At 32.0% G+C, this 27,698-nt stretch overlaps 3 protein-coding genes and 1 pseudogene across 3 annotated transcripts; 1 reads left to right on the top strand and 3 right to left on the bottom strand.

Moving 5' to 3' along the window:
• Nucleotides 1-9,153: 9,153 nt before the first annotated feature.
• On the bottom strand, nucleotides 9,154-9,801 carry LOC107062311 (zeatin O-xylosyltransferase-like). The gene has a single exon (XM_015312825.1). It carries the CDS (start codon nucleotides 9,799-9,801, stop codon nucleotides 9,154-9,156), a length of 648 nt encoding a protein of 215 aa, XP_015168311.1.
• Nucleotides 9,802-13,509: 3,708 nt separating this feature from the next.
• LOC107062310 (zeatin O-xylosyltransferase-like) lies at nucleotides 13,510-15,015 on the bottom strand. The gene has a single exon (XM_015312824.1). The coding sequence runs from the start codon at nucleotides 15,013-15,015 to the stop codon at nucleotides 13,510-13,512; it is 1,506 nt and encodes a 501-aa protein (XP_015168310.1).
• A 2,981-nt stretch (nucleotides 15,016-17,996) lies between these two features.
• On the bottom strand, nucleotides 17,997-19,502 carry LOC102604098 (zeatin O-xylosyltransferase-like). The gene has a single exon (XM_006356332.1). The coding sequence runs from the start codon at nucleotides 19,500-19,502 to the stop codon at nucleotides 17,997-17,999; it is 1,506 nt and encodes a 501-aa protein (XP_006356394.1).
• Nucleotides 19,503-25,281: 5,779 nt separating this feature from the next.
• LOC102603760 (pentatricopeptide repeat-containing protein At2g42920, chloroplastic-like) lies at nucleotides 25,282-27,693 on the top strand (annotated as a pseudogene).
• The last annotated feature ends 5 nt before the right edge of the window (nucleotides 27,694-27,698 follow it).

The raw sequence follows: 27,698 nt of genomic DNA, 5'->3' as shown, positions 1-27,698 counted from the left end.
AAACGAGTTTGGCGTGTGGGGGAAAGAACCAACCCAATTCTATGATCTCACATACCTTAATAGGGATCACCCCCGACGAAAACCACGACGATCTTCCTTGCTTGTTCTTCTCTTTCTCCTCTTCACTCACAAACCCTCACTCTCACTCTTTTAAAAAGGGAAAAACTGATCTAAAAATCAGTCTAAATCCTTAATATAACCAAAAGAATTGGTTAGGGAAAAGACCAAAATACCCTTACAAATTCGGGTGACTTCTCTATTCCAACAGCCCAACTTCCGAAGGGCATACCGCACTCATACGAACTCAAAATCGAGCAAACTCGGCGGCATTGGAAAGACCATTCCACAAACTTTGCAAACACAAATGGAACTACACCTAAATCATCCTGAGCTAGGAGTTATGACTATTTAAAGTTGACCAAAAACTCACTTTTTCCCATATTTAACCAAATTTTCTAGATTTTTAAATTCTTTCCAAAAATAACTATTTCCGATTTTTAAGCTTCTTCCTAGTTATCAACGTGCAAGATGTCATAGAAATAATTCCACTTTAAAATAGCTCAGGGGGTAATAGGACCCCTGTGAAGTATAAGTGTGTAGTTGGAAATCCGGTTATAGATTGGGGGGTCATTTGGCCATTTTCTTTATTTTTGCTATGTCAAAGGTTCAATTCTTCGATTTGGTGTAATAATCTCAAAACTTTGTGCATCAAAGAATCGAATTGACAAATATGAATTTTTAAGCATAAGTGTTCCATGATAACATCGATCCACCACTAGTCCTATGTTTATATATAGTGAAAATTAACTTATCTACCAATATGGGTTATGGTGAGGCTATTTCACCATTAACCAGAGGTCTTGAGTTTGAGCCCTAGATATAGAAAAAATCATGTTAGGAGCGCCACCCCAGAATGGGCCCAATAGAGCGCGATCCAAATTAAGCTGGAGCTCTAATGTGGGCTCCGAACATTGGATAGGAAACAAAAATAAAACATATCTTAGATGCTTAATTTTTTTATTTTTTTATTGGTTTTCCACCTAGTCCCGTTTGATATAAAGGCTTTAGCTTTGTTGTATTGGTCCTATTTTAAAATTTGAATCTAGTAGTTTTAAATAAAAAGATTTATCAAATGTATTAAAATATCCTCTAATCTTATAATCTTAAAGATGACATGTGAAAAGTTGAACTTAAAAAGTTATTAAAAAGTGAAACATTCTTTTTGAAGTAATTTTTTTTTTAGGATAAACAAATTAAAACAAACGAAATAATAATTATGAGCCAACAATTGACCAAAAAGGTAATCAAAATTGCTTCATATGCAAAGAACTAATCAGAGATCAAAGAAATAATGACTAATAATTTATTTATAAACTAATTTAAAAGAGCAAAAAATTTAAAAATACAAAAAATCAGTAAAATATTCACATGTTTGACCAAGAAACCCATGATAAAAGGAAGACATGTAAAAATGGGTAGATTGCAATTACAACAACATAAGTACATTGAATTTTAATGGAAAGAAATCACTGTCAGAATTTTCATCTTATTAGTGAGCGTTTGATTTTCGACCCCCCTATAATTCCCCTCGACCCAATTAAAAAAAATACATGACTTGAATCTTTAGGGATTTTTGAAGTTCTTGAAATAAGTTTTCTAACGAGTTATACCAATATGTATAGTCAACACAAATTATTTTCAACAAAATCACTGCATGTTTGTAATGGATCGATATTATTTAAATGATATATAATTGTATATAGATAATGTATAACTATGTATCAGAGATGAATATGCACCTAAATAATAGTAAGTACTCTCTGTCAGTTCATTTTATGTAAGACACAAATTGATTAAAAATAAATAAGACTTTTTAAATTGCAACTAAGGAGTTACTGATTATAAATAGTGATTTTTTTAAAAAAAAAATTAAAACAAACTAAACATAAAAGTAAGACACAAATTGAAACATGGGAAGTAATATAATAGTTAACAATATAATTAGATGAGAAAAAAAAGGTAAGGATGAGAATGTTCCACCAAATTAATCATTACATAAAATAAGCATTCTTAGCATTAACGAATAGGGGATTTAACAATATAATAAATATTAATAACAATCAAAATAAATATTATATTTAAATACAAAAGATATAGTATACATGCAATACAATAGGTATGAACCATCCAAACAACATGTAAAGCAAAGTAGAAAAACTAGAACATTTTAGTGGCTTCAAAAACAAGCAAACCTACAAATTGAACTTGATCTAGTAATGTGAGCAATGACAGAATCCATCTCTCTTAGAATCCCCACCAAGAGTGATGGATTGTCTCACTTTTTTACTTAATTCAACCATATTCATCCTCACCTCATTTCCTTCTAGGGAAGCCATCAATTTTCTTAGCGCGATCTCAATAGTTATGGATCTAATTAACTCTTCACGTCGTTCCCAATCCTTCACCGTGATGCCAATTCTGAGGACCTTTGAGACGAGCACTGCAATCCTAGGATGGTCAAAAACCATAGGCCATGTGGCTAATGGAACTCCCATAGTAACAGACTCTTGTACAGAATTCCACCCGCAGTGACTCAAGAAACCTCCTGTTGCTGAGTGCCCTAAGATATCTAATTTGGGTGCCCAATCCTTCACCACGAGTCATCTTCCTTGTACTCTCTCTTCATAACCTTTAAGAATTTGAACTTGTTCGCCTTTTTTTAACAACTCATCACTCACTATCCAAATGAACTTGTGTTGACTCTTTTCCAACCCTATAGCGAGCTCTTTGATTTGCTCTGTGGATAAGGAAGTTGTTGTTCCAAATGACACTAATATTACAGAGTTTGGTTCTTGTTTGTCTAGCCATTTCAAACACCCATGACGATTGATGTTGTTTTGATCATCATTAATGGTCGCGATTGGAAGTAATGGACATATAGCCCATTGCTTAGGGCTTCTTCTTAGTAACCTATAGAACCTTGCAAGAACATCGATATAAGTCCCCTCAATTGCCTTGCATGTGTAGTAGAGGTTTCCAGAGCAGAATTTTTTATACAAGTCTTGCCTTATACTAAAGTTCATAAACTCGGGTATGAAACTACTTTGATAGGACGGAAGATTATTGGGAAATTCAAAACCACTTGGGATTAGAACTCTCGCGGCAAATTTGCCAATAAACAAGGGGGAGATGGAGTCGTATTAGTTCCTCTTCCACATACATGGAACTTATCATAAAAACTGACGAGGAATTGAAACAATAGGCCTCTGCAATTGGCAGAGAAACAACGTCTTCAACAACACTAGCCATCATAGAGTCATAAATGACTACTACCTTGCGTGTTTTTTGGAAACCTCTTGTAAGAATGCCCCCACAGGCTTGCGCAACATAAGGGTTTCTTCAAGGAGGGGTAGTATGAATTTTTGTGACTCCCTTTCAGACAAAGATTTATTTGAAGAATATTGTTCACCAGTTGGTGGATTTGGGAATTCATGGAAATAGATGTTGCAAGTGGTTAGAGGTTCCCAACCATAAACACGATTTTTAACTTGCTTAATTTTGTCAGCGTAGGAAAGATAATAGATTGGTAAATTGTAGGAAGAAATTACTTGAGAGATATTGAGGAGTTGATTGAGATGTCCTTGTAATAAAAAGGTATCATCACTACAACTACTTCTTCTTCTTCGATTCTATTAATTTGGCTATGGTTTGAAGAAAAGGCAATATCATACATAGCCATTTCAACAAAAGTTTGGTATATAGATAAGCTAATATATTGATTCTTGATGTGGCTTTTTCTGAGAAAACATATGGAATCCAGCCATTATAAATACATATACTAGTTGATTATAGATCACGAGTTCAGACAACAACTAACTAAATATCTCAACAAAAATAACAATAATAATAAAAATAATAATACTAATAATAATAATAATAATAATAATAACAACTTACTCAGTGTATAATCCACAAATAACATCTAAAGAGGATAGGACGATGTACATGCACAAACCTCCACCGTTCTGATAATATAATTGTCATACAAATATTATGATGTTTTATCATATTATATTCTTTATTATATTATAAAGGGAAAATGCATAAGTACCCCCAACCTATGCCCGAAATCTCAGAGACACATTTATATTATACTAAGGTCCTATTACCCCCCTCCCTCCCCCACTCCCCCCAAACTTATTTTATAAGTAATTTTCTACCCCTATTTCGGCTTACGTGGCACTATCTTCTGGACCCAGCACATTCTGACAATTTTTTCTAGCTATTTGGTTGATAGTGCCACGTAGGCCGAAATGGGGTAGAAAATTATTTATTAAATATGTTCAGAGAGTAATAGGAACTTAGTATAGTATAAGTGTGTCTTTGGGATTTCGGGCATAGGTTGGGGGCTACTTATGCATTTTCCCTATTATAAATAAAAAAATTATTAGCTACGGTTATATTTAAATGACAAAACTAATTAACTTGAAAATTAAGGATGAACAGTTCTACCTTTGGTTGTGACTGAGAAAGTCGAGGCAGACAAAGTAGGAACTACTTTTGTAAGGCTCAAGCGGTCAATCCAATAGAGATATCGAGTGGGAAACATAAAAACAATCTTGATTAACAGCATGCTTGTTGTTGAATTAATCAATTAGTTCATACTTGAGTGGGAAACATAAAAACAATCCTGATTAGTAGCGTGCTTGTTGTTGAATTAACAAATTAGTTCGTACTTTCTCTATCTCGTTTTAGATGGACATTTTACTAAAAATATTTATTATAAATTAATGGGAAAATGCATAAGTACCCCCCCAGTCTATGCCCAAAATCCTTGAAACACACCTAACCTTTACTAAGGTCCTATTACCTCCCCGAACTTATTTTTTAGTTAATTTTTTACCACTTTTCGACCTACGTGGCTGAGTCCGTGACTTCACCTATGTTAGGCGCGTGGGTACAGTTTTTAGACAGCACTAACCAATAAAAATTGGCCATGTGTTAAAATAAACTTGAAAAAAATAAATATTAACTCAATTGTCTTCTTCTTTATTATTGCTTCATGTTTGGAAAAAAAAATCTCCATTATCACAAGTTAAATTGCTCCTTTCTTCGAAAAGCTAACAAAATAAAATCAAGAAAAAACTAACCTTTGAATCAACCACGATTCTTGATGACTTAGAGGTAGGGGTGTACATAGGTCGGTTTGGTTCGGTTTTTCATTAAAAAAAACCTATATCAATTATGTCGGTTTATTAAATCTAAATACCAAATCAAACCACGCAAAGTCAGTTTTTTCGGTTTCGGTTTTAGTCAGATCTTTTGGTTTTTTGGTTTTTTTCAATTTTTTACAACTTAACGGTGTTTGAAAAAGAGATCAAATATATTTTCACCTACCTGTGTGATAAGCTAAACTTAAGAAACGTTAAATGAATAGAAATTTTCGTAAAGACGGTAAAATTCACATGAGTAGAAAATATTTTTTTTGGAAATATCAACGTTCATTATGTTAAATTAATAAGATTAAAGGATACAGTCAAACTGAATACAAAACGAAATATTTACACAGTAAATTGCTAACTTCAAATTTGAAAACTATAACAATATGATTGTAACTTCGGATCTTAATACAAAATAAAATATTTACAAATTTTACAAGCCCAAATTTGAAATAAAATATATAAACATTGAAAACTATAAACTAGCTAAAATATATTAACAAAGTAGATTATAAATAATATTTTTTATCTATAAATAAAATAAAATTATATGAATAATATTTACAAAATTTTACAAGCCCAAATTTGAAATAAAATATATAAACATTGAAAACTATAAACTAGCTAAAATATATTAACAAAGTAGATTATAAATAATATTTTTTATCTATAAATAAAATAAAATTATATGAATAATATTTACAAAATTTTACAAGCCCAAATTTGAAATAAAATATATAAACATTGAAAACTATAAACTAGCTAAAATATATTAACAAAGTAGATTATAAGTAATATTTTTTTTATCTATAAATAAAATAAAATTATATGAATAATATTTACAAAATTTTACAAGCCCAAATTTGAAATAAAATATATAAACATTGAAAACTATAAACTAGCTAAAATATATTAACAAAGTAGATTATAAGTAATATTTTTTTTATCTATAAATAAAATAAAATTATATGAATAATATTTACAAAATTTTACAAGCCCAAATTTGAAATAAAATATATAAACATTGAAAACTATAAACTAGCTAAAATATATTAACAAAGTAGATTATAAGTAATATTTTTTTTATCTATAAATAAAATAAAATTATATGAATAATATTTACAAAATTTTACAAGCCCAAATTTGAAATAAAATATATAAACATTGAAAACTATAAACTAGCTAAAATATATTAACAAAGTAGATTATAAGTAATATTTTTTTTATCTATAAATAAAATAAAATTATATATATAATATTTACAAAATTTTACAAGCCCAAATTTGAAATAAAATATATAAACATTGAAAACTATAAACTAGCTAAAATATATTAACAAAGTAGATTATAAGTAATATTTTTTTTATCTATAAATAAAATAAAATTATATATATAATAATTACAAAATTTTACAAGCCCAAATTTGAAATAAAATTATAAACATTGAAATCTATAAACTAACTAAAAATATATTAACAAAGTAGATTATAAATAATATTTTTATCTAAAACATAAAATGATAGCTTTTTGAATTTTTGGGAAGTGTAAAAGCTACTTTTGAATTGATAGCTTACTTTTTAGAAAGTTGAAAAAGCTAGGCCCAGCGCGTGTTGAACAAAGCTTTCAACCTATCTGGTTTATATTGCCACGTAAGTCGAAAAGTGGTTAAAAACTAATTAAAAAATACGTTCGAGGGGGTAATAGGACCTTAGTAAAGGTTAGGTGTGTCTCAGAGATTTTGGGCATAGGCTGGGGGGATACTTATGCATTTTCCCTAAATTAATTGATGACTTACTAAATTAGGATAGAATTAATTGTTTTTTTTTCCTATTTTACTTCTACAACTAATATGGTCTTCGGAAGTTTAAACAAATTTTGAAGATCCACAATTTCTTTTTTTTTTTTCAATAGGATAATATGAACAAAGGGGAAAATAGTAAAATTGACAAATATGATTTTTTAAGCATAATAAGTGTTCCATGATAATATCGATCCACCATTAGTCCTATGTTTATATATAGTGAAAATTAACTTACCTACCCAATATGGGTTGTGGTATAGTGGTGAGACTATTTCGCCCTTAACCAAAGGTCTTGAGTTCGAGCCCTAGATATAGAGAAAATCATGTTAGAAACACCATCCCAGAATGAACCCAACAGAGCGCGATCCAAATCAAGCCGGAGCTCTAATGTGGGTTCTAGACATTGGGTAGAAAACAAAAAAAAAAACTTATCTTACAGGCTTAATTTTTTATTTTTTATTGGTCTCCCACCTAGTCCCGTTTGATATAAAGGCTTTAGCTTGAAGACTTCTTATTTAAAACTACTAAATTCAAAAAAATAAATTGAATCTAGTAGTTTTAAATAAAAAGATTTATCAAATGTATTAAAATGTCCTTTAATATTATAATCTTAAAGATGACATGTGAAAATTTGAACTTAAAAAGTTATTAAAAAAATGAAATGTTTTTTTTAAAGTAAATTTTTAAATTTTTTTAGGATAAATAAATTAAAACGAATGAAATAATAATTAAGAACCAACAATTGACCAAAAAGGTAATCAAAATTGCTTCATATGCAAAGAACTAACACAGATTAAAGAAATAATGACTAATGATTTATTTATAAACTAATTTAAAAGAGTAAAAAATTTGAAGACACAAAAAATCAGTAAAATATTCACATGTTTGACCAAGAAACCCATGATAAAAGGAAGACATGTAAAATGGGTAGATTGCAATTACAACAACATAAGTACATTGAATTTTAATGGTAAGTAATCATTGTCAGAATTTTCATCTCTTTAGTGAGCATTTGATTTTCGACCCCCTTATAACTCCCCTCGATCCAATTAAAAAAAAATACATGACTTGAATTTTTAGGAATTTTTGAAGTTCTTGAAATAAGTTTTCTAACGAGTTATACCAATATGTATAGTCAACACAAATTATTTTCAACAAAATGACTGCATGTTTATAATGTATCGATATTATTTAAATAATATATAATTGTATATAGAAAATGTATAACTATGTATTAGAGATGAATATACATCTAAATAATATCAAGTACTCTCTGTCCGTTCATTTATTGTGTGTTAGTTTGACAAAAAAAAAAGAGAATTTAAAAATAAATAAAACTTTTTAACTTGCAACTAATAAGTTACTGTTTATAAATAGCGATTTTTTTTTTTTAAAAAAAAAACTGACTAAACATAAAAGTAAGACACAAATTGAACCATTGGAAGTAATATAATAGTTAACAATATAATTAGAAGAGAAAAAAAGGTAAGGACGAGAACGTTCCACCAAATTAATCATTACATAAAATGAGCATTCTCACCATTAAGGAATATATAGGGGATTTTAACAATATAATAAATTTTAATAACAATCAAAATAAATATTATATTTAAATACAAAAGATATAGTATACATGCAATACAATAGGTAAGAACCATCCAAACAACATGTAAAGCAAAGTAGAAAAACTAGAACATTTTAGTGTCTTCAGAAACAAGCACACCTACAAATTGAACTTGATCTAGTAATGTGAGCAATGAAAGAATCCATCTCTCTCTTAGAATCCCCACCAAGAGTGATGGATTGTCTCACTTTTTTACTTAATTCAACCATATTCTTCCTCACCTCATTTCCTTCTGGGGAAGCCATCAATTTTCTTAGCGCGATCTCAATAGTTATGGATGTAATTAACTCATCACGTCGTTCCCAATCCTTCACTGTGATGCCAATTTTGAGGACCTTTGTGACAAGCACTGCAATCCTTGGATGGTCAAAAATCATAGGCCATGTGGCTAATGGAACTCCCATGGTAACAGACTCTAGTACAGAATTCCACCCGCAGTGACTCAAGAAACCTCCTGTTGCTGAGTGCCCTAAGATATCTAATTTGGGTGCCCAATCCTTCACCACGAGTCATCTTCCTTGTACTCTCTCTTCATAACCTTTGGGAATTTGAACTTGTTCGCCTTCTTTTAACAACACATCACTCACTATCCAAATGAACTTGTGTTGACTCTTTTCCAACCCTATAGCGAGCTCTTTGATTTGCTCTGTGGATAAGGAAGTTGTTGTTCCAAATGACACTAATATTACAGAGTTTGGTTCTTGTTTGTCTAGCCATTTCAAACACCCATGACGATTAATGTTGTTTTGATCATCATTTATGGTCGCGATTGAAAGTAATGGACCTATAGCCCATTGCTTAGGGCTTCTTCTTAGTAACCTATTGAACCTTGCAAGAACATCGATATAAGGCCCCTCAATCGCCTTGCATGTGTAGTAAAGGTTTCCAGAGCAGAATTTTTTATACAAGTCTTGCCTTATACTAAAGTCCATAAACTCGGGTATGAAACTACTTTGATAGGACAGAAGATTTTTGGGAAATTCAAATCCACTTGGGAGTAGAACTCTCGCGGCAAATTTGCCAATAAACAAGAGGAGATGGAGTCGTATTAGTTCCTCTTCCACATACATGGAACTTATCAAAAAAGCAGACGAGGAGTTGAAACAATAGGCCTCTGCATTTGGTATAGAAGCAACGTCTTCAACAACACTAGCCATCATAGAGACATAAATGACTACTACCTTGCGTGTTTTTTTGGAAACCTCTTGTAAGAATGCCCCCACAGGCTCGCGCAACATAAGGGTTTCTTCAAGGAGGGGTAGTATGAATTTTTGTGACTCCCTTTCGGACAAAGATTTATTTGAAGAATATTGTTCACCGGATGGTGGATTTGGGAATTCATGGAAATAGATGTTGCAAGTTGTTAGAGGGTCCCAACCATAAACACGATTTTTAACTTGCTTAATTTTGTCAGCGTAGGAAAGATAATAAATTGTTAAATTGTAGGAAGAAATTACTCGAGAGATATTGAGGAGTTGATTTAGATGTCCTTGTAATAAAAAAGGTATTATCACTACAACTACTTCTTCTTTTTCTTCGATTCCATTAATTTGGCTGTGGTTTGAAGAAAAGGCAATATCATACATAGCCATTTCAACAAAAGTTTGGTATATAGATAAGCTAATATATTAATTCTTGATGTGGCTTTTGCTGAGAAAACATATGGAATCCGGCCCCTATAAATACATTTACTAATTGATTATAGATCACGAGTTCAGACAAACAACTAACTAAATATCTCAACTCCAACAATAACAATAATAAATTACTCAATGTAATCCACAAATAACATCTAAAGAGGATAGGACGATGTACATGCACAAACCTCCACCTTTCTGATAATATAATAGTTATATAAATATTATGACGTATTTAGTACGATAAGTACCAAATTAAAGTCTTCATTTATAAATTTTAACATATACTTCAAAATGTTAATAATTTGGGACTCCAATATTATATATATACAAAATAAATGATTGTTTATTGCAATGGACAATATCATATTATACGTAACAATATTTGCGGGATTGGCTACCTGTTTTTGATTACATTTTCAACGTTTTATCATATTATATTATATATTATATTATAAAGGGAAAATGCATAAATACCCCAACCTATGCCTGAAATCTCAAAGACACACTTATATTATACTAAGGTTCTATTACCCCCCCCCCCCACCCCCACCCCAAACTTATTTTATACGTAATTTTCTACCCCTTTTCGGCCTACGTGGCACTATCTTCTGGACCTAGCGCGTGTTGACAATTTTTTCAAGATATTTGGTTGATAGTGCCACGTAGGCCGAAAAGGGGTAGAAAATTACGTATAAAATAAGTTTGGGGTGGGGGTGGGGGGGGGGGGAGATAGATCTTTTTAAATATCATAGGGTTGCTCAAAGGATATTTACAAATGAACTTACTTTTATTTATTTTTAAAAATCAGACGTCTAAACTATGGAATGAGCACGCTTTAGGTTAACTAATATATATATAATATTAGAATGGACAGTTCTACCTTTGGTTGTGACTGAGAAAGTCGAGGCAGACAAAGTAGGAACTACTTTTGTAAGGCTCAAGCGGTCAATCCAATAGAGATATCGAGTGGGAAACATAAAAACAATCTTGATTAACAGCATGCTTGTTGTTGAATTAATCAATTAGTTCATACTTTCTCTAGCTCGTTTTAGATGGACATTTTACTAAATATATTTATCATAAATTAATTGATGACTTACTAAATTAGGATAGAATTAATTGTTTTTTTTTTCCTATTTTACTTCTACAACTAATATGGTCTTTGGAAGTTTAAACAAATTTTGAAGATCCGTAATTTCTTTCTTTTTTTTCAAAAGGATAATATGAACAAAGGGGAAAATAGTAAAATTGACAAATATGATTTTTTAAGAATAATAAGTGTTCCATAATAACATCGATCCACCACTAGTCCTATGTTTATATATATTGAAAATTAACTCACCTACCAATATGGGTTGTCGTATAGTGGTGAGACTATTTCACCCTTAACCAAAGGTCTTGAGTTCGTGCCCTAGATATAGAGAAAAATCATGTTAGGAGCGCCATTCCAGAATAAACCCAACAGAGCGCGATCCAAATCAAGCCAGAGCTCTAATGTGGGCTCCGGACATTAGATAGAAAACAAAAAAAAAACTTATCTTAGAGGCTTAATTTTTTATTTTTTATTGATTTCCCACCTAGTCCCGTTTGATATAAAGGCTTTAGCTTGAAGACTTCTTATTTAAAACGACTAAATTCAAAAAAATAAATTGAATCTAGTAGTTTTAAATAAAAAGATTTTATCAAATGTATTAAAATGTCCTTTAATATTATAATCTTAAAGATGACATGTGAAAATTTGAACTTAAAAAGTTATTAAAAAAATGAAATGTTTTTTTTAAAGTAAATTTTTAAATTTTTTTAGGATAAATAAATTAAAACGAATGAAATAATAATTAAGAACAAACAATTGACCAAAAAGGTAATCAAAATTGATTCATATGCAAAGAACTAACACAGATTAAAGAAATAATAATATATTTACAAACTAATTTAAACGAGCAAAAAATTAGAAATAACAAAAAATCAGTAAAATATTCACATGTTTGACCATGAAACCCATGACAAAAGGAAGACATGTAAAATGGGTAGGTTGCAATTACAACAACATAAGTACATTGAATTTTAATGGTAAGAAATCACTGTCAGAATTTTCATCTTATTAGTGAGCGTTTGATTTTCGATCCCCTTATAATTCCCCTCTATCCAATTAAAAAAAATACACGACTTGAATCTTTAGGGATTTTTGAAGTTCTTGAAATAAGTTTTCTAACGAGTTATACCAATATGTATAGTCAACACAAATTATTTTCAACAAAATGATTGTATGTTTGTAATGTATCGATATTATTTAAATAATATATAATTGTATATAGATAATGTATAGCTATGTATTAGAGATGAATATACATCTAAATAATACTAAGTACTCTCCGGCCGTTCATTTTATGTGTGTTAGTTTGACAAAAAAAAAGGAGAATTTAAAAATAAATAAGACTTTTTAACTTGCAATTAAGGAGTTACTGATTATAAATAGTGATTATTTTTTATTTTTTTAAAAAAAAATAACTAAACATAAAAGTAAGACACAAATTGAACCATGGTAAATAATATAATAGTTAACAATATAATTAGAAGAGAAAAAAAGGTAAGGACGAGAACGCTCCAACAAATTAATTATTACATAAAATGAGCATTCTTATCATGAAGGAATAGGGGATTTAACAATATAATAAATGGAAAATGCATAAGTACCCCCTAGCCTATACCCAAAATCTCTGAGACACACCTAACCTTTACTAAGGTCCTATTACCCCCCGAACTTATTTTATATATAATTTTTTACCCCTTTTAAGCCTACGTGACACTATCTTGTGGGCCCAACGCGTGTTGACATTTTTTTCAAGGATGGTGCCACGTAGGCCAAAAAGGGGTAGAAAATTAATAAAAAAATAAGTTCAGGGGGGTAATAGGACCTTAGTAAAGGTTAGGTGTGTCTCAGGGATTTCGGGCATAGGCTGGGGTGGTACTTGTGCATTTTCCCTTTAATAACAATCAAAATAAATATAATATTTAAATACAAAAGATATAGTGTACATTATTACATAAAATGAGCATTCTTATCATTAAGGAATAGGGGATTTACCAATATAATAAATTTTAATAACAATCAAAATAAATATTATATTTAAATACAAAAGATATAGTATACATGCAATACAATAGGTAAGAACCATCCAAACAACATGTAAAGCAAAGTAGAAAAACTAGAACATTTTAGTGTCTTCATAAACAAGCACACCTACAAATTGAACTTGATCTAGTAATGTGAGCAATGAAAGAATCCATCTCTCTCTTAGAATCCCCACCAAGAGTGATGGATTGTCTCACTTTTTTACTTAATTCAACCATATTCTTCCTCACCTCATTTCCTTCTGGGGAAGCCATCAATTTTCTTAGCGCGATCTCAATAGTTATGGATGTAATTAACTCATCACGTCGTTCCCAATCCTTCACTGTGATGCCAATTTTGAGGACCTTTGTGACAAGCACTGCAATCCTTGGATGGTCAAAAATCATAGGCCATGTGGCTAATGGAACTCCCATGGTAACAGACTCTAGTACAGAATTCCACCCGCAGTGACTCAAGAAACCTCCTGTTGCTGAGTGCCCTAAGATTTCCAATTGGGGTGCCCAATCCTTCACCACGAGCCCTCTTCCTTGTACTCTCTCTTCATAACCTTTGGGAATTTGAACTTGTTCGCCTTCTTTTAACAACACATCACTCACTATCCAAATGAACTTGTGTTGACTCTTTTCCAACCCTATAGCGAGCTCTTTGATTTGCTCTGTGGATAAGGAAGTTGTTGTTCCAAATGACACTAATATTACAGAGTTTGGTTCTTGTTTGTCTAGCCATTTCAAACACCCATGACGATTGATGTTGTTTTGATCATCATTAATGGTCGCGATTGGAAGTAATGGACCTATATCCCATTGCTTAGGGCTTCTTCTTAGTAACCTATTAAACCTTGCAAGAACATCGATATAAGGCCCCTCAATCGCCTTGCATGTGTAGTAAAGGTTTCCAGAGCAGAATTTTTTATACAAGTCTTGCCTTATACTAAAGTCCATAAACTCGGGTATGAAACTACTTTGATAGGACGGAAGATTATTGGGAAATTCAAATCCACTTGGGAGTAGAACTCTCGCGGCAAATTTGCCAATAAACAAGGGGAGATGGAGTCGTATTAGTTCCTCTTCCACATACATGGAACTTATCAAAAAAGCAGACGAGGAGTTGAAACAATAGGCCTCTGCATTTGGTATAGAAGCAACGTCTTCAACAACACTAGCCATCATAGAGTCATAAATGACTACTACCTTGCGTGTTTTTTTGGAAACCTCTTGTAAGAATGCCCCCACAGGCTCGCGCAACATAAGGGTTTCTTCAAGGAGGGGTAGTATGAATTTTTGTGACTCCCTTTCGGACAAAGATTTATTTGAAGAATATTGTTCACCAGATGGTGGATTTGGGAATTCATGGAAATAGATGTTGCAAGTGGTTAGAGGGTCCCAACCATAAACACGATTTTTAACTTGCTTAATTTTGTCAGCGTAGGAAAGATAATAGATTGGTAAATTGTAGGAAGAAATTACTCGAGAGATATTGAGGAGTTGATTGAGATGACCTTGTAATAAAAAAGGTATCATCACTACAACTACTTCTTCTTCTTCGATTCCATTAATTTGGCTGTGGTTTGAAGAAAAGGCAATATCATACATAGCCATTTCAACAAAAGTTTGGTATATAGATAAGCTAATATATTAATTCTTGATGTGGCTTTTGCTGAGAAAACATATGGAATCCAGCCCCTATAAATACATTTACTAGTTGATTATAGATCACGAGTTCAGACAAACAACTAACTAAATATCTCAATAACAACAACAATAATAATAATAACTTACTCAGTGTAATCCACAAATAATATCTAAAGAGTATAGGACGATGTTACATGCACAAACCTCCACCTTTCTGATAATATAATAGCCATACAAATATTATGATGTATTTAGTACGATAAGTATCAAATTAAAGTCTTCATTTATAAATTTTAACATATACTTCAAAATGTTAATAATTTGGGACTCCAATATTATATATATACAAAATAAATGATTGCGTATTGCAATGGATAATATCAGATTATACGTAACAATATTTGCGGGATTGCCTACCTGTTTTAGATTACATTTTCAATGTTTTATCATATTTTATTATATATAATATTATAAAGGGAAAATGCATAAGTACCCCTAACAGATGCCCAAAATCTACACACTTATATTATACTAAGGTCCTATTACCCCTCCACTCCCATCCCCCATCCCAAATTTATTTTATAAGTAATTTTTTACCCCTTTTCGGCCTACGTGGCACTATCTTCTAGACCTAGCGCGTGTTGACAATTTTTTCAAGATATTTGGTTGATAGTGCCACGTAGGCCGAAAAGGGGTCGAAAATTATTTATTAAATAAGTTCGGAGAGTAATAGGACCTTAGTATAGTATAAGTGTGTGTTTGGGATTTCGGGCATAGGTTGGGGGCTACTTATGCATTTTCCCTATTATAAATAAAAAACTATTAGCTACGGTTATATTTAAATTACAAAACTAATTAACTTGAAAATTAAGGATCTTTTTAAATATCATAGGGTTGCTCAAAGGATATTTACAAATGAACTTACTTTTATTTATTTTTAAAAATCAGACGTCTAAACTATGGAATGAGCACGCTTTAGGTTAACTAATATATATATAATATTAGAATGGACAGTTCTACCTTTGATTGTGACTGAGAAAGTCGAGGCAGACAAAGTAGGAACTATTTTTGTAAGGCTCAAGCGGTCAATCCAATAGAGATATCGAGTGGGAAACATAAAAACAATCTTGATTAGCAGCGTGCTTGTTGTTGAATTAATCAATTAGTTCGTACTTTCTCTGTCTCGTTTTAGATGGACATTTTACTAAAAATATTTATCATAAATTAATTGATGACTTACTAAATTAGGATAGAATTAATTGTTTTTTTTTCCCTATTTTACTTCTACAATTAATATGATCTTTGGAAGTTTAAACAAATTTTGAAGATCCGCAATTTCTTTCTTTTTTTTCAAGAGGATAATATGAACAAAGGGGAAAATAGTGAAATTGACAAATATGATTTTTTAAGCATAATAAGTGTTCCATGATAACATCGATCCACCACTAGTCCTATGTTTATATATAGTGAAAATTAACTTACCTACCAATATGGGTTGTGGTATAGTGGTGAGACTATTTCACCCTTAACCAGTGTCTTAAGTTTGTGCCCTAGATATAGAGAAAATCATGTTAGGAGCGCCATTCCATAATGAACACAATAGAGCGCGATCCAAATCAAGCAGGAGCTCTAATGTGGGCTCCGGACATTGGATAGCAAACAAAAAAAACTTATCTTAGAGGCTTAATTTTTTATTTTTTATTGATTTCCCACCTAGTCCCGTTTGATATAAAGGCTTTAACTTGAAGGCTTTTTATTTAAAACTACTAGATTCAAAAAAAAAAAATTGAATCTAGTAGTTTTAAATAAAAAGATTTATCAAATGTACTAAAATGTCCTTTAATATTATAATCTTAAAGATGATATGTGAAAAGTTGAACTTAAAAAGTTATTAACAAAATGAAATGTTTTTTTTAAAAGTAAATTTTTAAATTTTTTAGGATAAATAAATTAAAACGAATGAAATAATAATTAAGAACAAACAATTGACCAAAAAGGTAATCAAAATTGCTTCATATGCAAAGAACTAACACAGATTAAAGAAATAATAATATATTTATAAACTAATTTAAACGAGCAAAGAATTTGAAATTACAAAAAATCAGTAAAATATTCACATGTTTGACCAAGAAACCCATGATAAAAGGAAGACATGTAAAATGGGTAGGTTGCAATTACAACAACATAAGTACATTGAATTTTAATGGTAAGAAATCACTGTCAGAATTTTTATCTTATTAGTGAGCGTTTGATTGTCGACCCCCTTATAATTCCCCTCGATCCAATTAAAAAAAAATACACGACTTGAATCTTTAGGGATTTTTGAAGTTCTTGAAATAAGTTTTCTAACGAGCTATACCAATATGTATAGTCAACACAAATTATTTCAACAAAATGACTGCATGCTTGTAATGTATCGATATTATTTAAATAATATATAATTGTATATAGATAATGTATAACTATATATTAGAGATGAATATACATCTAAATAATATTAAGTACTCTCCCGCCGTTCATTTTATGTGTGTTAGTCTGACAAAAAAAAAAAGAGAATTTAAAAATAAATAAGACTTTTTGACTTGCAATTAAGGAGTTACTGATTATAAATAGTATTTTTTTATTTTTTATTTTTTTTTAAAAATAACTAAACATAAAAGTAAGACACAAATTGAACCATGGGAAGTAATATAATAGTTAACAATATAATTAGAAGAGAAAAAAAGGTAAGGACGAGAACGTTCCACCAAATTAATCATTACATAAAATGAGCATTCTTACCATTAAGGAATATATAGGGGATTTTAACAATATAATAAATTTTAATAACAATCAAAATAAATATTATATTTAAATACAAAAGATATAGTATACATGCAATACAATAGGTAAGAACCATCCAAACAACATGTAAAGCAAAGTAGAAAAACTAGAACATTTTAGTGTCTTCAGAAACAAGCACACCTACAAATTGAACTTGATCTAGTAATGTAAGCAATGAAAGAATCCATCTCTCTCTTAGAATCCCCACCAAGAGTGATGGATTGTCTCACTTTTTTACTTAATTCAACCATATTCTTCCTCACCTCATTTCCTTCTGGGGAAGCCATCAATTTTCTTAGCGCGATCTCAATAGTTATGGATGTAATTAACTCATCACGTCGTTCCCAATCCTTCACTGTGATGCCAATTTTGAGGACCTTTGTGACAAGCACTGCAATCCTTGGATGGTCAAAAATCATAGGCCATGTGGCTAATGGAACTCCCATAGTAACAGACTCTTGTACAGAATTCCACCCGCAGTGACTCAAGAAACCTCCTGTTGCTGAGTGCCCTAAGATTTCCAATTGGGGTGCCCAGTCCTTCACCACGAGCCCTCTTCCTTGTACTCTCTCTTCATAACCTTTGGGAATTTGAACTTGTTCGCCTTCTTTTAACAACACATCACTCACTATCCAAATGAACTTGTGTTGACTCTTTTCCAACCCTATAGCGAGCTCTTTGATTTGCTCTGTGGATAAGGAAGTTGTTGTTCCAAATGACACTAATATTACAGAGTTTGGTTCTTGTTTGTCTAGCCATTTCAAACACCCATGACGATTAATGTTGTTTTGATCATCATTTATGGTCGCGATTGAAAGTAATGGACCTATAGCCCATTGCTTAGGGCTTCTTCTTAGTAACCTATTGAACCTTGCAAGAACATCGATATAAGGCCCCTCAATCGCCTTGCATGTGTAGTAAAGGTTTCCAGAGCAGAATTTTTTATACAAGTCTTGCCTTATACTAAAGTCCATAAACTCGGGTATGAAACTACTTTGATAGGACGGAAGATTATTGGGAAATTCAAATCCACTTGGGAGTAGAACTCTCGCGGCAAATTTGCCAATAAACAAGGGGAGATGGAGTCGTATTAGTTCCTCTTCCACATACATGGAACTTATCATAAAAGCAGACGAGGAGTTGAAACAATAGGCCTCTGCATTTGGTATAGAAGCAACGTCTTCAACAACACTAGCCATCATAGAGTCATAAATGACTACTACCTTGCGTGTTTTTTTGGAAACCTCTTGTAAGAATGCCCCCACAGGCTCGCGCAACATAAGGGTTTCTTCAAGGAGGGGTAGTATGAATTTTTGTGACTCCCTTTCGGACAAAGATTTATTTGAAGAATATTGTTCACCAGATGGTGGATTTGGGAATTCATGGAAATAGATGTTGCAAGTGGTTAGAGGGTCCCAACCATAAACACGATTTTTAACTTGCTTAATTTTGTCAGCGTAGGAAAGATAATAGATTGGTAAATTGTAGGAAGAAATTACTCGAGAGATATTGAGGAGTTGATTGAGATGACCTTGTAATAAAAAAGGTATCATCACTACAACTACTTCTTCTTCTTCGATTCCATTAATTTGGCTGTGGTTTGAAGAAAAGGCAATATCATACATAGCCATTTCAACAAAAGTTTGGTATATAGATAAGCTAATATATTAATTCTTGATGTGGCTTTTGCTGAGAAAACATATGGAATCCAGCCCCTATAAATACATTTACTAGTTGATTATAGATCACGAGTTCAGACAAACAACTAACTAAATATCTCAACTCCAACAATAACAATAATAAATTACTCAATGTAATCCACAAATAACATCTAAAGAGGATAGGACGATGTACATGCACAAACCACCACATTTCTGATAATATAATAGTCATACAAATATTATGACGTATTTAGTACGATAAGTATCAAATTAAAGTCTTCATTTATAAATTTTAACATATACTTCAAAATGTTAATAATTTGGGACTCCAATATTATATATATACAAAATAAATGATTGCGTATTGCAATGGATAATATCAGATTATACGTAACAATATTTGCGGGATTGCCTACCTGATTTAGATTACATTTTCAATGTTTTATCATATTATGTATAATATTATAAAGGGAAAATGCATAAGTACCCCAATCTATGCCCGAAATCTCAGAAACACACTTATATTATACTAAGGTCCTATTACCCCCTCCCTCCCCAAACTTATTTTATAAGTAATTTTCTAGCCCTTTCGTCTTACGTGGGCTATAAGTACATGACATGTATCTTTCAAAATACTATGTTTTATTTTATTTTATCTAATTATAGTAATTGATATATATATTAAATTTATGACTTAAAATATTAAGTTTTTTATTAGAAAATATTTATATCAATTTCTATGTCGGCCACGGCATGTGATCAAAGGAAAAAAATTAAAATTTATTATTTAACAACTATTTGATATAAATAACTATTTTCAATTTATTTCTTTTATGAAAATAATATCAAAATGGCGTTTCGATGAATAACTAATTGCATTTTACATGTGATCAAAGCAAAAAAATTAAAATGCAGATAGTTATTCAGCGACAAAACTGCAAAACTATTTTTATTCACTTACACTTTGGTGTCAGATCACATTCAAGCAACGGTCTATAATTACAAATATAAAGATTTCTTTTACAAATCTAAACATATTTCCTTGACTTCACAGAAGCAATAGATGATACACACTGGTCAAAAAGATATAACTGAAAAAGAATTAACCAAAAATGAAAAGATACTAAGGAAACACTACTAAAAAAACAGTGTTTAGCGACGGATATTAGCGACGAACAATATTCCGTCACTATATAACGACAGATTTGCGACGGAATAACCATTTTGTTACAAAATTAACAAATTATTTTTGATTTATAATATAGCAACAGATTTGCAACGGAATATTTAATCCGTCGCTAATTATTAGCGTGAAAATTTGGCGCCTAATTTTCCTTACGGATTTAGCAACAAAGTAGTGGTGACAAATTTAATTAATATTGGGCAACGGAATTAGTGACCAAAAAAAGGTTGCTAAACTATTAAATATATTTTTATAAAAATTATATTATATAGTGACGAAAATATCCGTCAATATAATTTTTTCTTAAATATATATATTTATTTGAAAGCAACGGATGTTAGAATCCGTCACTAAGTCCGTTGCAAACTCCAATTTCAGATTTTAATTACTCTCATTTAATCTCATCCGTCCATCATGATTCATCAAACTCCAAGAGACAATCTCATCCGCTCATCCGAATTTGATCAATGGTCCTAATTTAAGACCCTTGCTTTCTTATTTTATACAAAAGACCCCAAACCCTTAATTTTTTTCATTCTCCTCCTCTCCTCTCCAAATCCGCCGCCCAGAACCCTTTTGCCCTCCTCTCCGTCCTTCTTTCTGGTCAGTGCAGCCTGGAGAACGAGCAGCGAACAACAATGGAGACCTCCGGCAGGCGCGCGAAGACCACCAGTGAACCTCCATCGCTGGCAGCAGCTCCAAACGATGAGCAACCAGGCGGTCTCCGTCCGGCAACAGCAGCAACACAGAGATTATGCCACCAGTTTCCTCTCTCTCCGGCAAAAAACGACAGCAATATCAGTTTCACGCAGCAAGCAGAAATGGTGAGCACCGATAACAGCCAGCTCCAGCGAGCAACATCAGCAAACGCCGGCGACACCCAGGAGAAGATAACGACGCAGTTCCAAACGAACAGCAGTCGCTACCTCCGCCTTCTCTCTTTTCCGGCCAGCAACAACGACTCCATGCGAGTTTGAGGAGGATAACGGCAAGAGCATTAAAGCTCCGGCCAACAGCTATGAATACGAAGAAACAAGTTAAAAGCTCCGGTAAATTTTCTAAATTAAGCTAAGGATCCATCTAGGTAGGTCCCTTTAATGTCATTCTATTAACGCTTACTTGTTTATATACTTTTCTGTTAAAGTTTAATTTATTTGTTTAAGACTGCTTACTGTTATCTTGTTACTCATATGCTTAACTGATTATTTCTATCTATTCATTCATTTTGGCGATGGTCCGCTTTAAATCCCTTTTTGTTAATCAACTTGTTCCTTATTCAAATTAGAAATAATTTGTACGCATAATTTAATCATTGATTTTTTTTGTTAATTGATATGTTTGATTTTGGAAAATAATTGGAGTAACTAGCTGATTATTATTAGAAAATGGCTTAATTATGGTATAATTTGAGTGATTAATGGATTTGTTCAAAATTGGTATATGATTATAAATGGCATATGATATGCGTATATTTGTTTTTCCTTCTTTAGTTGGACAATTTGATCATAAGTTGTATAATAGCTAGTTATTTATAGTAGTATGATTGGATTTTGATTCTTCTAACTAGCTTATGGTAAGGTTTTGAGACTTCCATTTTGAGATAAATTCCAGCTTAATTCGGTAGGAAATTAGGAGTAATTTGTTAATTGATTGTATTACCTTGTTAGCTTGCCTACCAACTAATATGTTATGATTTAATGACTTTGTTGATAACATCTTGTATGGCAATTATCTCCTTCTGCCTAATGTGGTATAAGATGATCGGATAAAGCCTATGAAACAGTAGTAATCTTTCATGACATCAAGTTTGTGAATAATTGTAAGTGGTGCTTATAGTTATACTTCCTTTGGGAAAGTCTTTTACTTTTATCTATGAATCTCACTTTTTCTCTTGTTGTAATTTCCTTTAAGTGCTTGGTGTCATCTCCTCTGCATAGTGAGAATGTTGAATTAGCTATTATGTTCTCCAAATTTGACATTGATTTTGTACTCACCTAAAAAACAGAAAAGCTAAATGAACCATGTTCATCAGTTTCACCTTGCACCACACCAGTTTTCCATTCTTTCAGCAAATTATCAACTATGTCCCCAGCAGGAAGGTTATGAAAATTGGTATCTGTTAAACACATTTGATAACGTCCATTAGAATGTAATCCTGTCCAAAGCATGATTCCATTTACACCTGGATGTGAAAATCCCTCTCTCAAAACCATCTCTACATATTTAGCCTGTCATCATATTCACAAAAAACTATTATCATCAAATCATTAATAATACTTCCTCTGTATCAATGTGTTTGTCTGGTTTTGATTTGACATGTAGTTTAAGAAAGTAAAAAAAGCTTTTGAACCGATTTTATTGTTATTGTAGGTGAAGTACCCTGATCTGAATTTCTTTATCAAGATTCTTGCTGATATCAACTTCTGTAAGCCATATAGGAAGTTTAAGTATAGCCAATTTGTCTAACACTGCTCTGATAAGTGGAGGATTTGGTACTGTAAAATGTCCTTCTAGGCCAATTCCTTCCATTATAATTTTATTCCTAATCTTTAATGTTCTCTTTATCTTAATTTATTATAGGAAAAATATGAAGAAATATTACAGAAAAAAACAACTTCTCAATCTGATATTGATCAATGTGAAGCATACTATCAAGCTGCCGAGGGAGAAAAGAGCGAAGAATATACGGTCTTGAATCTGAAGCAAGAACTTACTACGGGTAGAATCTTTGTGCCTCGTCATTTGTAGAACCTTCAGTTTCTCAATCAACATCGACAAGAAATATGGATGTGTTTGTAAAGCAAATGATTTCTGCCCTTACTAATCATTTTCTTCCGGTTATGAAGGAGCGGGTACATCAAGTGCTCACTCCCATTGATTAGTCTTCTATTTTTATGTTGTCTGTCTTTTTAAAAGGTATAAATTGTGCGCTAACAATAGTTGATGAATGTAGGTTCTCTTGAGAATAGTTGACAAATTGCTTTTGATGTTTTCCACCAAAAGTATGTGATTTAGATTTTGCTATCTATAGATTTTGAACCCTCTAAATATTATTTTATATGAATGTTTGTATTTAGAGGTATTTAGTAATTGTTATTTAATTTATTTTACAAGAAAATTATTAGCAACAAATTTAATGATGATTTGGTCGTTGCTATAAAAAAATATTGGCGACAGATTAGCAACGAAACATTTTAGTGACATAAATTTTGTCGCGAATTTATTTGAAATGACGAAATTAATTATGAAATTAGCAACGAACTATATAAGTATAATGACGGATCAGTACGTCACTAACAAATGGCGACGAATATCATTCGTCTCTAATACGTCGCTAAACTTGCGACGAAACTCATTTTTCGTCGCTAAGAGATTACTAACGAGCGAAATAGCAACAGCCAAAAATCCGTCGCAAATCTATTGCAAATCCGGCTTAGCGACGGAAAATCATAGATTAGTGACGGATTTCGTCAGTCGCTAAATGCTGTTTTTTTTTGTAGTGAAATAGAATAACTTACATCTATTGAAGCACCACTCATTTAATCATTAAAGGTTCTCCCAATCAACATTTATGGTGGAAATATGAGCAATTTTTGGTCAATAGCCGTTGTTTGAGCAATAGACGCTCCACACTGCTCGACAAGATATAAAAAAAAAGGAAAAGAATTAGCTAAAAAGCAATGTGAAGTAAACAAAAATAAAAAGCTTCTCAAGGTAAAGAATAACTTACATTTGTCAGAGCACCATTTGTTATAATCATTACAAGTATTTATGATCGATCTCTATGATGGGAATTTGAGCAATGGGCAGCGGAAAATAGTTAGTTTAGAGATGGAAGAGGGCATCCCTTTTACTGGAAGAAATTGGAGGTCTCACGGAAGGATTGAAGCAACAACAATGATACCATAACAATATATATAAAATTAAATTGTGGTGCAACAATAATGAATATTATGATTTGAGAAAAAATGAATGGAAAAGGAAAATAAAAATAAAGAATAAAAAATAATCGAAAAAAAGAAAAGGAGAGGAACAAGAAATAAAGAAATTGAAAAATAAAATTAAAAATGCAAAAATAAAAGGAACAAATATCGGAGAAAAATGGGGAAATTTGAGGGGAAAAAAGAGAAAAATAAATAAATAAATGAGAAAAAAAAGGAGTATATAAAATATATTTTTTACTAATTTTGATTTTAATAAATAAGATAGTGATTTTTTAAATTATATCTTGTTGTAATCTAATTATTTAATTTTCCTACATTTTTATTAGTCTAAAAAAAGTTAACTACTATATTTTATTTTATTTTTAAAATATAAAGGTAAAAAGGAAGAAAATATTTTTTCACATGAAAAGAAAGGATGAACCTTTCCCAAAATAAAACAAAAAAGACAAAACACAAAAGAGCGCTGACGTCATGTTGAGAAAAGAAAAAATAGCTATTTTAGGTAATTATTGAAGCGACATCAAGGTAAAAGGATATGAATATGTAATTAATTTCCTGATATGGGGCATGAGCTTAGTTTTGGTGTGAAAGACCTTAAATCAGCCTAGTGCTAAATAGGCCCTACATACCTTATCTATTATGCCAGTTGAGAGCTGCTATTCATACTTAACAAATTGCTCTCTTTCTACACATTCTTGATAAAACAGAGATGTCATCAAGTGTTTGCTCATCAACTTCCATTTCTAAGTTCATCTCAGATCAACCATATCTTCATATGTTAGAAACCAAATGTACCACTATGACAGACCTCAAAAAGATTCATGCTCATCTCATAAAAAGTGGTCTAATTAAGGATAAAATAGCATCTAGCCGCGTTCTTGCGTTTTCAGCCAAGTCTCCACCCATTGGTGACATCAATTATGCAAACTTGGTTTTCACTCACATAGAAAATCCAAATCTTTTCACTTGGAATACTATCATTAGAGGTTTCTCAGAGAATTCAACTCCGCAATATGCAATTCATCTCATCATTGAAATGTTGAGCAGTTCACAAGTACAACCACACTTGCTTACTTATCCTTCGATTTTTAAGGCATATGCTCGAGGTGGTCTTGCAAAAAATGGAGCTCAACTTCATGGGAGAATCATCAAATTAGGCCTAGAATTTGACACATTCATAAGAAATACTATGTTGTATATGTATGCAAGTTGTGGTTTTTTGGTTGAAGCAAGGAAATTGTTTGATGAGGATGAGATTGAGGATGTTGTTTCTTGGAATTCCATGATCATGGGCTTAGCTAAATCGGGAGAAATCGATGATTCTTGGAGGTTGTTTAGTAAAATGTCAACTAGAAATGATGTTTCTTGGAACAGTATGATAAGTGGTTTTGTTAGAAATGGGAAGTGGAATGAAGCATTGGAACTATTTAGCACAATGCAAGAGGAAAATATTAAGCCTAGTGAATTCACTTTGGTGAGCTTGTTGAATGCTTGTGGACACTTAGGAGCACTTCAACAAGGGAATTGGATTTATAAGTATGTTAAGAAGAACAATGTGGAGTTGAATGTCATTGTTGTTACTGCAATAATAGACATGTATTGCAAGTGTGGAAACGTTGAAATGGCGTGGCATGTTTTTATAAGCATCTCAAATAAAGGGTTGTCTTCTTGGAACTCTATGATTTTGGGCTTAGCTACTAATGGATTTGAGGATGATGCGATTAAGCTATTCGCGAGGCTACAATGCTCCATTCTGAAACCGGATTCTGTGAGTTTCATCGGTGTACTAACCGCGTGCAATCACTCCGGATTGGTAGATAGAGCTAAATACTACTTCCAATTAATGAAAAAAGAATATGGTATTGAACCATCAATCAAGCACTATGGTTGTATGGTCCGATATTCTTGGTCGAAGCAGGTACTAGTTGAAGAAGCCAGACGAGGTTATAAGAAGTATGAAAATGGAACCTGATGCTGTCATATGGTGTTCTTTGTTATCGGCTTGTAGGAGCTACGGGAACATGGAGTTGGCCAGATGGTCAGCAGAGAATTTGCTTGAGTTGGATCCAAATGAAAGCAGTGGCTATGTATTGATGGCAAATATGTATGCAGCCTCGGGCTTGCTTGAAGAAGCTATGGATGAAAGGATATCAATGAAGGATAAACATATCGAGAAAGAACCGGGCTGCAGTTCAGTAGAAATTAATGGTGAAGTTCATGAGTTTGCTTCTGGTAGGAAGTTAGATTCTGAGTTCCATGATATATATTCTTTGATGCACTAAACAGAATTAGGAACTTATAGTCTACTTAGAGCCATTGTACACATAAAACAATATCATTTGTCACACTCCTTTTATGAAATGTCAGCAGAACTAAGAGGCTGCAAATTTAGAGTAAATTTCATGTCAATCAAAAAACTGATCAATAGGAAAACTATCTAACAGATTAATTAACCGACTTAAGCTAGACCAACTGTCACTAACTCTAGTCTAACTAACCATAACAGATTACAGCTAAGGCACAGCTGTACTAGTCGTTAATTCCTCAACACCCTCCCTCAAGCTAGGTGTTATGAACAGATTCTTCACGCCTAGTTTGTTCATTAAGTAGGAACGATGTACGTGAGTAAGTCCCTTGGCCTAGCATGCTCACAGCAACACTTGATGATTGCATGTAGATCTATTTTCTGTCTCATTGATGAATAAATACCACTTAAAGATTCAACAACTTTCCCTTCTCGTCTCTCGCCTTGAGCAAAGGGACCTTACAAAATAATTTCACTTCCCAACTCATTTTTTTACCTCCTTGCCACTGAAGACACCTCCAACCCTTCTTGTTATCACATGAATATATTATGCCCGAGCAATTACACTCTGCGTATTCTCGGGAAACTGAGTTGAAGCGTAAACAACCATGGTCTTGTCCTCATCCGGCCTTTGGGTATATTAGAGCTGGATATTCCATTTGCGGCAAGTCATGCTTCATCTTAAGGAAGTCATAATAGACAGTTGTACGACTCGAAAATCACAACCTCCTTAC

Source organism: Solanum tuberosum, unplaced genomic scaffold (assembly GCF_000226075.1).
Source record: "Solanum tuberosum cultivar DM 1-3 516 R44 unplaced genomic scaffold, SolTub_3.0 scf00217, whole genome shotgun sequence".
Classification (NCBI taxonomy): domain Eukaryota; kingdom Viridiplantae; phylum Streptophyta; class Magnoliopsida; order Solanales; family Solanaceae; genus Solanum; species Solanum tuberosum.
This window is presented reverse-complemented; position numbering and strand designations above follow the sequence as displayed.

What these genes read in the sequence shown, in the direction of transcription:
- LOC107062311 (XM_015312825.1), bottom strand. Translation starts at nt 9,801, where the DNA reads ATGGCTAGTGTTGTTGAAGACGTTGCTTCTATACCAAATGCAGAGGCC.
- LOC107062310 (XM_015312824.1), bottom strand. Translation starts at nt 15,015, where the DNA reads ATGGCTATGTATGATATTGCCTTTTCTTCAAACCACAGCCAAATTAAT.
- LOC102604098 (XM_006356332.1), bottom strand. Translation starts at nt 19,502, where the DNA reads ATGGCTATGTATGATATTGCCTTTTCTTCAAACCACAGCCAAATTAAT.